The 16598-nt window shown below is 42.5% G+C and overlaps 1 protein-coding gene across 1 annotated transcript in view; it reads right to left on the bottom strand.

Annotated features, from left to right (window-relative positions):
- Positions 1–16386, bottom strand: part of add3a (adducin 3 (gamma) a) — a 41357-nt gene extending 24971 nt beyond the window's left edge. Inside the window, exons 1-4 of the mRNA XM_046046458.1 lie at positions 16041–16386; positions 10542–10786; positions 864–1002; positions 23–174 (exon numbers count right to left, since the gene is read on the bottom strand). Coding sequence (XP_045902414.1) covers positions 23–174; positions 864–1002; positions 10542–10736 — 486 coding nt within the window. The 5' untranslated portion in view covers positions 10737–10786; positions 16041–16386. The remainder of the gene's footprint in view (positions 1–22; positions 175–863; positions 1003–10541; positions 10787–16040) is intronic.
- Between the last annotated feature and the right edge of the window lie 212 nt (positions 16387–16598).

A 16598-nucleotide genomic window follows, 5' to 3' on the forward strand; every position in this document is an offset into this window, starting at 1 on the left:
AAGAATGCCTCAGTCATCTTACTGTGATGTAGGAATTAGCGAAGTGGGCCCAGCTGAACAGGTCCACCAGTCTGTAGAGGCTGGCCAGTTTACAGCGTGTCAGCTTCTCTCCTTTCACCATCGTGGTGGATTCCACTCCATACATGTCGTTGATCGGAGTGACCATCCCCAGACCTAAACAATGGCATTATCAGGGTTAAAAGAAAATATAGTGTTTGCTAATCAAGTTGTATTAAAATTATATTCTCTCCTTTGTATTCAAGTCTACAAGAATAAATTTACTTCAATTGTGTGTACTATAGGAAATAAATGATGCACTTTTATCCTCTTTTCTGGCAATGGCAGCATCACAGGACCACAATCCAACATCAGTCTTTTTATCTAATGATGTATCAGACACATCTGGCTCTGAGTCCTAATTTCCACACTGAGGTGATGTAAACAGCACTCCAACCTTTAATACGTTGTTTACTACCAACGTCTCTTGGACTTACTCATTATGGGTACATTTTAAGGAAGCGCTAAACTGAACTGCTTTAATGCCTTTGACGTGTAGTTCGGCATTAGTTGCGCATTCCAGTGCTGTGATTGGAAGCAGACTTCACATATGGACTCCTGGACAGAATTCACAAAGGATCAAAACCCCTGAGAAATATGTGCAGCTCTTCTGGAGTCGGGGGTTGGTTCGTCTCTGGGTATTAATGCCCTTAACATACAAAGCATGGTATGGAACTCCTCTTTTCAAATACTGATGCTGGGCTTTGTTGTTCAGTACAGTTCAAAGCAATCACACTCTGGGCAAAGGTGGCATGTTCTGCTAAATGTTAGTAGGGGTAACGGGCCACAGCACTGTGAGTACTAACTGAGAGGGGAGGTGTTGAAGCCAGCCACTGAGCTGGCCATGAAGAAGTCAGCAATCTGTCTGAGGGCCAGCAGGCCGGTGGGGTTGTTCCCCTTCCGCTGCTGCTCCTGGATCAGACTCTCCAACTCCTCCTTGAAGGCCTGGAAGAGAAGAGGAGAGAGAAAGAGTTGAGAGAGGAAATAATGTGTAATTGAGATGACACAATGTTTCAAAAAACTAGAAACAGAACCCTCAGATTTCCTTAAATCTAGACAGGAAAGGCTATTTTATTAATATAAATTTTTTAAAAGCCGTTTCAAAAAACTTTGAGTTACAAGTTGGGCACGTAAGTCAGATATTATGCAGCTTAAAAACTAACTAATTTATTTCACTTTGAAGATGGAGTTTCTGTCAGATCAACTTTCTTGAACTGTAAATGAAAAAAGAAATGAAAAGACAGGGTCAGATTAAAGTTGGAGGAAGAAGAGAAGGTAGCGGATTAGTGGTGACAGAGGGATGAACGAGTAAAAAGACATGGGAACATTAAGAGAGACAGGAAGAGTGGAAATAAAGAGAGGAAGAGCGAGGGAGACGTGTTAATCAGAGATTAGACATGCTCATCGGGTGTCAATCTGAATTGTCCTCAAAGTGCTCTATGAAGCTGGATCAGGGTAGGCTGGCTTCTCAACAAGCAGATTCAGGATTGGGTGTCTGGCTATCTTGCGTTCTTCATTACGATTGGAGAGAGCGTGTGGCTAATCCTTATGTCCAGACTACATTCATCCACAAGCACAATAAAGTGACAACACGCTCTTATGCAAGACCAGATATACACACAGCTGGCTGTGTTACATCATATAAAATACTGTATGAGTTTATGCTTTCGCTTTCCTTCAAAGCAAATGTTCCTCATCACCCAGCAGCTTATAAATCAAAGGTTCAATCAGAAATCACAAGACTCCTTGGCAGAGAAAGTGTCAGTGTTTGTTTGTTTTGCACTTCACTCTGTAGAACTTGATGTGTGTGCATTAGCTAAAGGCCAATTTATACTTCTGCGTTGAGTCTTCGCTGTAGCCCATGGCATTTTAATCATGTTTTCTCCATCTGGTCCACCATCTTATGTTCTATCCCGCATTTCAGGGACTTTAACCTGTGAACTGATTCATCAAAATCCAGGTGTATAATGTGGATCTCCTGCAGTCACGTACAGTTTATGTCTGCCACTCATTAAGGGTTTTATTTATCATCTGAAAAGACATGGGCACCACTTCCTGTGGTGGTCCCAAGAAAATGCCCCCGTTGGATCTGGTCTTGACTGTAATTCGACTTCATCTCATCATAGAGTTCCTGGTGGACATTTAAAACCAGTGATGGAAATCTTTGACAAAATCAGCACAGTCTGAAAGTGACAACAGGCCATGACATTGTTTCCATGCAATGACTCCTCTAGCAAGGCAACCCAATATTCATGTCTTTATTTCACATTATTATTTCTGCAACAGTAAACACATTCCCAAAAGAGCTGCGTCTGTGCACAAAAACATCTCTGACACTTAACTTCCCCTTCTCTCTGCCCCCCCCCCCACCACCACGTCCCCTCAAGTCACCCCTTGGGACGGGCCATTAGTGTTGTGCGAATGGAGTTGGGGCCTTTGGTTTTATGCCAATGTGGGGGTGTTTTGTTAAAAGTGGAGCAACCCCCCGCGTCAGGACACATACAGTCCCGGAGCACCACTGATTCTGAACTCGAGCCAGACATTCCTCTTTCCCTAGTGGCGAGATTTCTGTGGCAACTGGCCTGTTGCGGATGTCTGACAGTGGTGGGTCAGGGTTTTTTTGTTTTCAGTTGTTGTTGTTCTGGGCATTTCTGTTTCAAAGACTGTTGTGCCATCACACTGACATTGGAGCCACAGCGCTATGGATGCTTTACTGGAGCCAAACACTTGGCCCTCAGGCATTCTGCGTTCCTGATTACAAAGGTCTTTTTTTTGGGTCTGTGCTAGACGAGTCTCACTAGCTTTGACACTGGTTGTTCCAACAAAATGGCAACTACCAACATGAGGGAAAATCCAATCAGTTGATACTATTAAATCTGCATTTACATTTTAGCCAGTTGGGGTCATAGATACAAGCTATAAACACAACACTGACATGTTATCTTTTAAATTGATATGGCAAACTTGTTAGTTGACAGTTGCCTATTGACACATCCAGCAGATATAATAAAATAAATTTGCATTAATTTAGAGTCGTGTTTCTGGCCACTTGATGAATGCAAGTCCAAAATTTTCTTTCCTTTGACTCTGTTTCAGTCTCTTTACCAAATTCTGGGGGAAATAGCTGGCTTTAGCTGCTAAGTGCTCCACTATGTACCAGCTAGACGTTAACTCTGCCTGACTGCTCTTTAGTGCTGTGCAGGTAGCGTACGGTGGACCTTTAGAGCTTCTTGCTGAAAACTGCTTCCTGCTACGGCTGAGAGGTGAGAGTGAACCAAAAACCAAAGTTGTAAATTTGTAGGCCGGAAGAAATATGCTACAAGATGCTAAAAACCTCTACAGAGCTGAGGAGAGCTGTCAGTAACTGAAATTCATCACTATGAGCAATCATTTTCAGGTAAAAGTAGTGATCTTAATACAAAAATTTGAGTTAAAGTAGCTTTAAAAGTCCCAAATTGTTTGCTGCAATTCACAGCAGAATCACTTCTGCTTTTAAAATACTGTCCAATCAATTTCAGAAAAAAAACACATGCATCCACACATACACACAGCCATACTAGCAGGCATCTGCTCTACAATTTGTGTGTGTGTTCCCAAGTGGATTATGACAGCAGGGATTTGATTCCCATCATCTAAACAGATTAATTCTGGGGCCTGAAGTGGATCGTATCATTAATATTTCGGCAAAGTCCCCACATCTGCTGCAATAAAAACAACATCACACATGAAGTGTATTTTTTAGCTGCTGTGGCACTTCAACCCAAAGACAGGTGAACCTTGTAAATGTCATTACATAAATACACCTCTGCAAAACACAAATATCCGTCCTCTACCCTGCAAGATTAAAACCACTGACAGGCAACAAGGCTAAGTAAGGCCCTCCACTTACTGGAGGAAAAAATGTGATCCAATCAAACAAATGAAGAAGTGTGACTGCTCCAAAATGGCAAAAGCTAATCTTTCAAAATGGAACTGCAGCAGTTTAAAAATATTAAGTGCAAAGCCTGAGAGAGGAGAGAGATGCACCAAAAAAATAAAATAAAAAGGCCACTTACTTAAAGATCCCCTCCACTCACTTGTGTTTATGTCCCCTGAAATGTCAGACCTTGTATCTGTGCAAAGTTTGTCACCAGAGAGTTTTTTTTCCACATTCCTCTACTGAAAGGGGAGATGTCTGTACACTTCCCTAACATCTGAGATTCAAACGTATCCCAGTCAAGCTACATCTGGTATGTAACAAATTCGAAAGCCAAAATATTAACCACAGCCGAGCATTTGATCATACTTGTGTCTGGAGGTGAAGTAACAGAAAGTTGGTGTGAGAAATGAAACGCTGGTTCGTCTGAGGCACAAAAGAGTCTGAAATGGAAATGTTTCAGACATTCTCTTGTAAAGGTGAGAATTTACTGGTTGCTTCCCATGAGCAGTCTGGATGAGCTGTCAGGAATCATGCCTTACTTAAGGACATTACATCGGGGCAGATGCTTCCTGAAAAGAGTACTTTACTTTACTATTTGGTGGACGGTGAACAAAAATACATTTTCACATGCACATTTTAGACCATCTGGGTCACGTTTTCCATGGGACAACAGAACTTTTCTTCCAACTTATGTCAAATGACTTCCAGTGAAGCTTCCTTTTGTTGGAATTCCCTTGTTTCTGTTTCAGTTATTGTTGCAGATACATGTGACACTAAACTGCTATACGTCATCCTGTGGGAAAGAAAGACAGGACTTTTTATGAATTTGTTGGAGGAGGGCCGATCCTACACGTCTGCGCTTGTGCACCAATCAGAGAAGTGCGTGTCACTCCTGATGGTTTCAGCATTACCTCACACACAATCATGTCCTTATGAGAAGGAATGGTTTGATCTGACTCACTGCAGCAGAGTTTAATTAGGTGCATTTAAAGAAAATCTGTTTAGGTTCACGCAGCAAACTAAGCCTCGAAAACAACAGTAACAAGTCGCTTCTCTTAGAGCGGTCTAAACTAGGCTTTATCAGCTCAATATCAAATGTCACCTTTTGTTTTCTTATACCTGTGAACACTGTGTGTGTTGGAGTCATTTCCTGTAGCATGTTAGGATTAAGTTCTCACCCCTAAAAACTGCATCACATAGAAGAACATAGTTACCTGCATTTTCAGGTCTCTTAGTGACGGCATCCAAGCTCAAATTGCATGAATCTCAACTGGCCAAATAAATAAAGTCTAAATAAAACTTTTGAAAAGACTCTTACGCACAGAAACATACAAGCAAAGATAGATAAAAGGCGAACACACCCTCATTATCCTTGAAGCTTGTAGACACACAACAACAGACAACAGACCAGGTGAGGCCTGTAATTTCAGCAACAGCCTCCCCAGTTACGTCCGCACAGTGCTGTTCTTTCAAGCTGCCAACATGATAGTGATACAAAGTAGGAAAGTGCCTGTCTGCAAGCTTGCCAATGCTATTGATTCTCCCCATCTCATCTTAGAGCGTGTGTCAGTGAAAATGGTCCCCAACTCTGCCTGCAAAGGCTCCCCACTCTGGATGAACTCGCCGCCCTTTTTCTTTAGGGATGAACTTGTTCACCCCGACAGAAGTGCGGGAAAATCTGAGCACAGGAGAATATTTAGACATTCATAAAAGTGACAACAGAGTATCAGTGTATGAAGTCCCTGACTTACGTGTGGATTTATATGAACCGGGTGTCAATACATGAAATGCAGGCATGGATGCACCAATCCATCCGTTCCTCTCCCTATAAAGTTAGAATACAGGGAAATGTATTTAATGTGGAATGTTGGGGATGTCATAGTATCGGCACTGATATCGATCCAGCATATTGGATCGGTGCATCCCTAATTTCAGATCAGTTTCAGCAAGAAAACAACTTTGCATTCCTTTAGCATAGTGACTAAAACATTTCTGTCTCTGATTTTGAATGAAAAATGTCAATTTCAGTTGCCAGATGGAGAAAGTAGTGGAAAATGTACACACTAAGCACCCAGGGGATTGTCAGGGGACTTATGGCCTCTACTTTTGAGGTTGCACATGAACTGGAGTGGACTTAGTCACATTTCAGTATTCAATACCCTCTAATACTGAGAGCACTGCTCCACTGCTAGAGGTTTTTCTAAGTTCAGCACCCAAGAGATGTCATGAAATGCCAAACTGAAACACAGCCGTCGAGAAATGGCTCTGAGGGAAAAGGTGAAAAGACTATCTGGAGTGAGTTTAACCACTAATGTTCAATCAAATGAGACCTTTAGGACTTTATAAGGAAAAACGAAAAACATCATAGAGGAGCCGTGACATTTGTCTCACACGAGGGGGATCTCGGCAGAACAAGAAAGAAAGAAATTATCCACTTGTGTTTTCTGGCAAGTGGGGGGGCAGAAGAGAAAATGTGCACTTCCTCTGAAAACCACAGGACTGGTGCAAATGAGGCAGAGTAAAGTTACCACTTGGCATCAGTAAATCATTACTATGGATGATGAACAAAATGTGCGGAACAGAGGAGAGGCTAATAGCAGGGGAGAACGCAAGACGAGTAGAAGCAGCATGTCGAAGTACAACTCAAATTAAATTTCACCTGATTTAATTTCAAGCTTCTGAGGGCTTTTGACCTTTTGGGTTGCAAATAGAGTCACAGCAACCTCGTTCCCCTGCAGCTATAGAGACACACAGAGAGAGGCTTCACCACAGAATTTAACACTAACAAATTGATATCATGATTTAACTATGATGTCATGAGACTTGGATCTACAGCCCAACTCTGTATCCAAGCTCATTCTTACGTATGAAATGCAGCAGGAAACCACTTCAGTGTGCCTCATAAACCACCTCAAGGCACATTTAAATCCTTGCACGTCATAAAAAACGCTTTTATGGTAACCAACATTACCACCAAAAGCCTTCTGAAAAGTCCTTCACTTCTTCCTCTTTCTTCCTTCCCCATATTAAACACTAAAGCAGACTGACACACACATTAACCGGATGCTCAGAAAAATAATGTTTTACTGTTAATCTTAAAGTTAATCTTAACCTTAAATTAAATGTCTTTTTACAAAAGTGGAAATTTCCATCTTCAAAAGTGTTTTAAATCCAAAACCTTGAGGATTTTGTTACTCTAAATTCTGCAGAAGAGATAAAAACTCTTTCAGCGGCCAGATTGAAAATTTGATCAATATTTATGCCTGTATCATTTCGATAAATGCATCATGAGAATGTGCTGAATATGTATTTATTACATGCTTCGTGTGACCTGAGCCTACTTTAATTTACACGTGCATGCATTACAGGCCCTCCCTCCCTTTCATCTTTGCCCCACACAGAAAGGTGAAGGTGAAGAAGGGGTCGAAAGCATTCAAGGTTCAGTTGTAGCCTGTGACTTCTAAACGCTGCTGCATGAATGAGGTGGGTGGATGAAGTCAGCTGAGTTGATTCCGTCCTGCCTGGTCTATATTGGTCCGACTTTAAATACAACCTGCCATCTGACTGCTAGAAACATGTAATCTGGAGCCGCCACCAGTCCCATAACACTGGAATGAAAACAAACAGAAAGAGAGGGGAGGGTGAAAGAAAGAGAGGCACATGTGTGGACAGCCAGCTGGTGACGACGTTGTTGTTGTTGTTGTAGTACGTGAGAGAGCAACAGACTCAGAAAGATGGAGAAAGGAATTGAGATGATAGGAGAGACACGAGTATATGTCCAGCTGGAGACACAGACACACACACGTTATTGTTTTTGCTGTTGAATAAGAGTAAACCAGCGCAGAGAGGCCAACTGTTGACAGAGTTGAAAAAACACTCTGCGGCCCACAGGGAGCCACCTGTTACTGCTGACTGAGAGCTGGTTGGCTCACGTTCAAAACCACATCAAGTGGGAATAATATACATAACACTTCATGACCACAAATGTAACACACAAGCAGGCGCGCGCACACACACACACACACACACACACACACACACAGTGTGATGTAGTGGTAAATAGTGGGTAACCTGTGTCCAGCTGGTGAAATTACAGTTATTACTGGTGATAACTCTTTTGCTGTGCCTTACACTGTTGTTGTCAGGCTGTGGTCATTTGCTCACTGATTCGTAAGGCTCAAAAGCCATTAATTCAACATGCCGAATCGCTGCTGATAAGGACACACTGGAGCCAGCTGTGCCAGACACGCCGCAAAAAAATAACAGCCACGGAAGCTCAATGATGGCCCAAAAGTGTCCTGCAGCTGGCTGTCTGTACTCACTTATTTGCTCACCCATAACTGCACTTGTGGTACTCAATCACGTACACAGACACATTCACAGACATATGAGTATCAAGTGGAAAACTGCATCAGCAGCACCATGCTCCTGCCCTCCCAGACATCTGGCTGAAAACGCAGCGTGCCAAGAAAACCGCACTGGGCATGTGCAAAATGCAGATCACATTAAAAGCTTAAAACAAAAAAGGCCAAACCACGGCGGCCACTACACCCTAATATCAATCACACACACATTTCCAGGCTTGTTTCACTCTGCTTGTGATGAACATTCATTCATGACATTGCCTAAGCGTTATCCTTTGCCCATCTTTACCATAGATTCGCTCCTGTGGACTCGAAAACCTCTAAAGAGTGTTTTTGTCACTTCAAAGTAATTGAAGGAAAAATGCATACAGTCATATACACCTTGTAAACAGTGAGGTGCAGTCAGAGACCAGCCTTAAGTCAATAGTACAGAGTAAATATTCCTGACATTGTGCAAGCTGAAAGACAGGGGGCTTGTTGTAAAACCGCTACAAGGTGAGGCAACTGTTCAAAGGGCACAATTCAAACAGCGAGATAGGACAACGCTGTGCCCTCTTTACATGAGCCCATGAGCTTGACTTTGGCTATGAGTAAATAAGCAGAGGGAGACTATAATTACCAGAGTTAGGTGTTGAAATCCTGATACGGATGCAAATACATCAAAAAGGAAACAAACTGATCCATGAAACTTGGTAAACCCTCACATCTAAGAATATCTGATACCACATATGTTGTGATTCTCTGTATAGTTTTGAGTTCAAGTGCTCTCTCAGGTGCTAACTGTTAGAGTATAAATCTTTGCACTGCATTCTGACCTTCGCAGAGGCTGCATTCAACAACAAACCTTCAACAAAGACACAACATCCCAAATACTTTGCCTTTACATTATAATGATTAGTATGCCTGGTCCCAACTGGGCTCATACATCTAACTGCACCTCAAGCACTTCTGTCAAGTTCGGCTTAGCAGAGCAACAGTAATTCTCAAGAATCCAGACCTCCAAGGAAACAAGAATCAAACCACAACATTAAGCGTGTTGGCTGAAATATGCCCTCTGCTCACAGAGTTGTTTACTTCAGCAAAACCTGACCTGATATGAGAGCCTCTGGACTGGAGGGCACTTGGAGAGCTGCAGCAGTAAGCCTGTGCGAGGGCGTGGTAGCTGGTGGTTATATTAGGGTTTTAGCAGGTTGCTGACTGCTGTGATTCTGTGTCACAACATCAACACAAGTACAAGTACAGTGCACTCACTTCCTGTGACTTCTTCAGAAATCACTTGATTGTGGAATAATAACTGCCAGAAAAAGAAATTGGGAAGTGATTGCTCAAACTATTAGTCAGTGAGGTGAAAGGTTCTTTGCTTGGAGTAAGTTCTCCACTGGGTCTTCTGTAATCTTGACAATTCAACTGCCCTCTTCTTTGGAAAATATAGACTAACATACATGTTGTTTTCCCAATCCTTCCAGTTCATTCCTTGAATAAAACAGTTTGCCTTGTTCAAGGTAATGAGGGGCTGGAGCCTATTCCGGCATACACTGGGGAAAAGGGGGGTTCATCATGGACAGGATAGCAGTCTATCACAGGGCCAACAAATATAGATAGACAAACACATTACTCTCACCAAGGGGAAATTTAGAGTAGCCAGTTTAGGAATTGGGTACACCCAGAGAAAATCCAACGCATACATGATGAGAACACGCAAACTCCTCAAAGAATGGCCTGAGCCAGCCTTTCATGCTGTGAGGTGACCCAGATAAAACTTTTCCTCTTGCCACAAAACTCAACTTGAGGGTGTCAAGCTCTGTAGGAACATGAAGAAACATGCTGTATTTGTGATCAACATCAACTTGAAAATGAGAAAGCACTTTAGCCACTCGTTATATTTACCTAATCTATGTAGTAAACATGCATCTAAAGCAGCCCACAAGACACATTCCCGTTGAACCCGTTTGCTTTTTGTAGCATCAAGGGCAAACCATGGCGTTAGCTGACACATAGTCAATTGTAGGTCTAGTCCTCCTCCAGATGATATAAGCAACTGCATGCATTAGCCTAATTCTGAAACCTAAAACTGTGCGATATCTACAAGCCTAGTCCAAAAAAAGGCCATAAAGAATGGTGCCATCGTATTTCATTCAGATTCTACTTTGTAGGAGTATAAATAAATATATTCTGAAGACATGTTCCCTCTTTTGACTTACGGGGCTCTGTAAGATCTGGGTGACACGCTTCTTCTGCTCCAGAACATTGAAGTCCTGCCGGAGGTCAGGTGACATGTTCCTGGCCCTGATGTACTCCGGGTCGTTGACGTTGACCCGGTCGAAGTAGCGCTCCTTAGTTCCTCCACTGGGCGGGGGAGGGGTCGTCACCACCCCCTGATGGCTGTCCGCACTCATGCCTGCTTCACCTCACTCGCTCGCACTATGGCTGCTGCTCAGACTTTCACCTGAGAAGAAAAGAACAGAGAGGTGGAAACGTTAGAACACTACTCATGTCATTTGAAAGGAAAAGTTTATATTTATAGTATGTCATAGCACAAAAAATGGAGTTTAGAGAACAGAATGATTCCGGATTCAAAGCACAAGGTGGTTATGACAAGTTGGTACTCAAATAACGCAGTGATCGCGGTGCAAAACAGATTTACATGTAGAAGGCAAAATGCAAAAGGAAACAGAGTTTCATCGTGTCTTTTACAACTGCACATAGGCATTAGTCAGGTCACACTGACACATCACCCAGCAAAGCGTACGAGGAGGAGGGTAGCAGGTTTGTTTGAACATCCAGGCCTTGACTGGTGAGGTGGTTTACTCCCACTGTGCATTCTCAGGTCAGCTGGCGCGACAATAAGCATTTATGCAGGATGTAGGAATTGTTACAGTAAAAGCAACATGTGTGACCAATGCTCTAAGTTCCTTTTTGTAATGCCAAGGGACATAGACAATAAAGGTAAAAGGAAATACATTTGAAAATATGGTTAAGTTTGTTATTTATGTATGCGAGAGAATTGCTTTGTGCCGCAATCCTAAAGAGAAAACGCTGATCTTTGTGTGCAGTTGTCGATGTACTCAAAAAGCCACCTCTATACTACACAAACCTTTTTAAAAAATTGGATGAATGAAGGCCAAATAAGGACACCAAAATTATTCACTTGTTTGTTCAACATTCCACCATTTCTTTTTACATATCCCGAAACTAAAAAGGCAAAACACAACGTCCTTGGTGGAGATAAAAGATGAATTCACAGGAGGCAGAGAGAGAGGAGACAGACAAAACAAAAAACTGCATTTTCCAGGATCCCTTGCAACTTGGCTGCTCTTGTAGTAGCAGCGAAGGATAAGCTGGTGGTGTTTAGGGAGAGGCGGGGCCTATGGGAGCTCTAACAGATGGTGTCCTGGCTTGAAGAGCAGAGGAATGACAGAGAGAGCAAGAAAGAGTCTAAGAAAGGAACCCCGCTGCTTTCGGCCTTCAAAAGCCCAGTGATCATCTGACAGCAGGAGGATCAAAATTTAGCGGTTACTTTGCCAGAAGTGACTCTTTCTCCCATTTTCTGCTCTTAATTGGGCGGAGAGGTGATTTGGTCTGACACATGCTGCTAAGCTACTCACTCAGGTCAAATGCCACTTAAAAAGATGGTTGAGATTAGTGGAGTGACACATAGCTCAGTGTTTAGAAAAGTCGTACTCAGACTCAACAAAGAGTTAAAAAGAAATCCAAGTGGACCAAAGTGTACCGTGGCATGTTTTGTTTTTAGTTGGGTTTTCTCTCATAACCACATGGAATAAACCCACTGTGTGTTGGTAATTTACAGTAATGCTAATGTAACACTTTAAACATGCAAGACAGCTAGCAACAACATTCAAAACCTACTTTCCAATGAACTACCAGTGACCTAAAACATGCCTTTCCTATTTAGTATAGTATAGTTGATAGTATTTATCTAATGTAAATAATACTATCTAGCTGATAGTATTTATCTAATGTTTTTCTAGAAAATACCTCAACTGATGTCACGAAAAAGCAGTTATCGCCAATACTGGTGGCTTAAGGTGTTGATCATTTGCTTTTCCCACCGAAATTGAACTGGTATCTCTGTCCCAACTGCTCTACGTTAATGATCTCTGCATTTTGTAGATGTGGCATGTTAAAGTTAAAGGAAACAGTAGGGGGGGGGAAAGCAACATGCACCTCTAATGTTTTGCCTCCCACCATTTGGAAATGCCAAAATATCCATGTTATCAGTTAACCAGAGAACCCATAGGAACACAGGAAGCCTCTCGCCCTCTACCTGACCCCACTACTAAAGCTGTGATTTGTACTATGGAAACGATGCACAAAAGAATCCTCTTTAATTGAAGGCAGCTGGGCAGAGCAGAGTAATGTAACCTGATAGTGAATTCATCCTCCTGCTCGCCTTGCTTTCTGAGTAGCTGTGAACAGGACAGGCTAGGAAAGAACCGCAAAATGATGGGTTTGTGATGGGACTTACTATTGTAATATAAAAATGAAGGCATAATGGGTAGTTGAAAGACTGGAGGAATTTTTTGCTATTGTGCAATGTTTGTACCGCATCAAGTCATCACTCTGTCTCAGCTTTGAATTCTTTTATTCTCATACTTATTCTTCTGTTGCACTTATTTGAAGATAGAAACAGTACCTAAAAGTGAATGAAATGCACTGTCAGTCAGTCAACGAGAAGGCTCAGAAACACATCTGAGAAATTGTGACTGACAGTAGAAGCTCTTGCCTGAAATTTGCTGAATGAGTGGAATTTTGAATGGCTGAACGCAACAGCTGTAGCCTCGCCAAAATGAAGTTACACACCCCCCTCCAAGCTCTAAACCCTGCCTCACCCCTTCCTTCACTCACACCAGTATACCATTTTTTCCCTGCTCTGTCACAAGACACACAAATCTAGCAGTCCCCAGCATGAGCTTCCTCCCTCCCTCCCTCCCTCTGTCTCTGTCAATAGATCATTGTCCTCATCCAGAACCCCCTCAGTCAGGTCACATCCAGAGAGGTCGACGGTTGGGAGGTTTGGGAGGGTGCGAGTGGCAGTGGTGGTTTGTGCGCGTGCATGAGAGTGTGTGCACAATTAATCTCAGTAAGAATGAAATCTGATCAGCGCATTACTGCATCAATGTTAATAATTCAAATTTCATGCTCCCCGGCAGATGCTCTCGTGTGATTCGCTAAAAACACTTGAATGAATGAAACACATTGAAGTTTCACAACAATGCCATGAATTTAGATCAGATTCAGTGACCGACTGGAAATTTGAGACACAATTGCCCTTTACAGATATGGCATTGGAGGGCAGCGCTGTATTGTAATTGATTTAAGCTCCATTAATCTGTGGCAGATAGATGAGGCAGTCTGTGTTTACTAAAGTGAGCTAGACTGCAACCGCAGCCCGAGGCAAGGTGACCACAACCTCTCACCCCCATGACCTTTGGTGACCCTTCCTCCCTCCCATGCTCAGCAGCTCTGCAGACATAAGCAATCTTCATCAGTCAGCAACTTGTCCATGAAGACTTTCTCATCTATAAACAATGATTTTAAGAGTACTATAAAACCAATTACTGCTATAAACCTAGCTATGCTTAACATGGTTTTGGTTACTAGGAGTTACAAGATGAATGGTGTGACTCACGGTAACCTCCATCTAGCCTGGACTTAACTTTAACAATAGGCTGTTACTGCATGAGAATGAAAGATTTGCAACACTGCAGGTTTCGACTATGTTTCAAACAGAACAAAGCCGCAGAAAATCTTACATTTTACATGAAACTACATTCCACTAACGCTGAAACTAATGCTTTTCATTAAAGGTTGATCTGTCAATTAATCAATGAATTATTGTCTATAAAATGTCAGAAAATAGCAACAAAAAAAAAAGACTGACAACAATTGCTAAACCCTACAACAATGCATACAAAAATGTTTGCATTCTGCAGGTGTCGAATATGCAATTTGAATACAACAGAAAGTAAATGTAATAAGGCTGAATCTAACTAATTTTCATTATTATTAATCTAATTGAAAATGGTGAAAAAGGTCTGATTTAATATCCCAAAGCCCAAGGTGACTGCTTTAACAGACTCATTAGTCATATTGATGCATGACTGCATCCCATTTAATTCATTTTATTTTTATTTGATCAAATTAGTTCCTTCCTTTATCTCTTATTTGAGCTCATCTCTAAGACAGCATGCTCACCCATAATGCCTCAGTAGTCCTCTGACATTTGGGGCTGGAACAGAGACAAAACACAACTCTCCATCTTTATCTGATGACACCCAGCTAATCTGGAAACCTATGTCTAACCCATGTCTGTCCCTCCATCTCTCTGTCTGGCCCTGTCTCTCTGGTTTGCTAAATCTCTCTCCATCTCTGTCCACCATTCTCTCTCAGACTTTATCTGCCTGTTTACTTTTAACTTTCTTAAAACTTTGCACAAGATATTGTACAAGCTCAGTAGAAAGATACCAAAGACAATATCAAAGTCACAATTCTGCAGATTACTATTACAGGCAGTAAACACAAACATGCTAGATAAGACACCCAGCAACAACACCACACACACACACACACCTAGTATCTTTCGCTTGCCTTGGGGAAGCTTCAAAGTGTGGCTGCTTGTGTCTCTATGAGTTGCCACCCCTAAAAATAGACAAACTGCCTTTTGGACTGAGTTACAACCCCAACGATAACAATATCAGGAAAGAATCTGTACGTCGGCTAATTATATCCACACACACTGTAAATGGCACAGTGAGCACACACGCCCACCAACAAGTCTGCATGCAAGTGACCTGCAGTGTAAACCCTGTAAAGGCGTATCACACACACACACACAGGAGTAGGTGTGTCTAAATATGCCTGCAAGACAGATCCAGCAGTGAAACTGGAGGATGGTGTGTGAGCCAAATGCTCAGCAGCTTACAGATCCTCCAGCGGCTTTACTATGAGACAGGGAAAACTCTTCCTCCGAGCCCACTGACGTGCCAGCAGTTTGTCTGTAACTGACACATGGAATAGGCCGGTTGTAGTTTGGGGGGTTGGTTTTTTGTGCAACCTTATTTCAATACAACATTTGCTTCTTGTGCAGGTTGCAACAAAAGGTATTTAAATTTTTATAACAGAATTCCTTTTTCCTTCTACATGATTGATTTATATATTCAAGAAATGTGTGCTAATGGGTGATTCTCATGGCTGAAGTGACCTTAAATGACTCAATTGTGTCTTACTCCACATACAGCCTCCACTCTTGTACACATTAGAGGTATCAGCCACAGCTAATCTTCCCTGGTGCTCACACTCACTGCACTGTTACTGCCAAGCGTGTACATAGTGCAGGAGTGTTTGTCTGCCTGTGTGTTTGTGTGTGCACAAGCAGCCATACTAACATGGAATTCCCCTAAAACTACAGCTCCGTTTTAGGGATGGTAATCTTTGGAGTCATGCTTTGGCAGCTGGTGGTAACACAGAAACATAAGACAGCTGGATTCTTAAAAGAAATGAATGGGATTGCGTGTCTTTAAACACTCTAATATATATATATACACACACACATACATACACACACACACACACACACACACACACACACACACACACACACACCAGGGGATCCAAACCTCCAATCAGGTGTAATGACGCAACAAAACAGCACATAAACAAATAAGCCAGGCACAACCAACCTTGTATTTCCTCCTTGGTCAGTGAATGGGAGAGAACAGGCAGTAGTAGTAGGCGGCTGAGGCAAAACACATGTCTCTGTTTTTCTCTGCTGCTGCTGCTGTCTGCGTTCAAATTCCAACACTGACTCCCTGAGAGAACCCGGGAAAGACGAGAAGCAGAAACAGAGCGAAAGAGCGGGATATGAACGTCAGGCAGTGAGTGCCAGGCTGAAATCAGAAAACCAGTCGGTCCAGATTTTCCATATAGATGCTCGTTGGCCGAGCTGCCAGCAGATTCTCCCAGGTTCCTACGGCTTCTGCTCCTCGGCTGGCCCGACGTGTATCAGAGAGAGGTATCAACAGCTGTGAATGTGTGTGTGTGTCCTCTGCGAATGAGGGTGTGTGTTAGTGTGGAAAAGAAGCTAAAGGGACCACGTGATGCAGCCTTAATCCCCCGCCCACTGGCTAGAAAAACACACACACACACACACACACACACACACAGGTTCAGGCAAACACACACATACACTCTGCTAGACCAATGAGAGCTCAGGCTCACACACACACACACACACACAC

Source organism: Micropterus dolomieu, linkage group LG04 (genome assembly GCF_021292245.1).
Source record: "Micropterus dolomieu isolate WLL.071019.BEF.003 ecotype Adirondacks linkage group LG04, ASM2129224v1, whole genome shotgun sequence".
Taxonomy (NCBI): Eukaryota; Metazoa; Chordata; class Actinopteri; order Centrarchiformes; family Centrarchidae; genus Micropterus; species Micropterus dolomieu.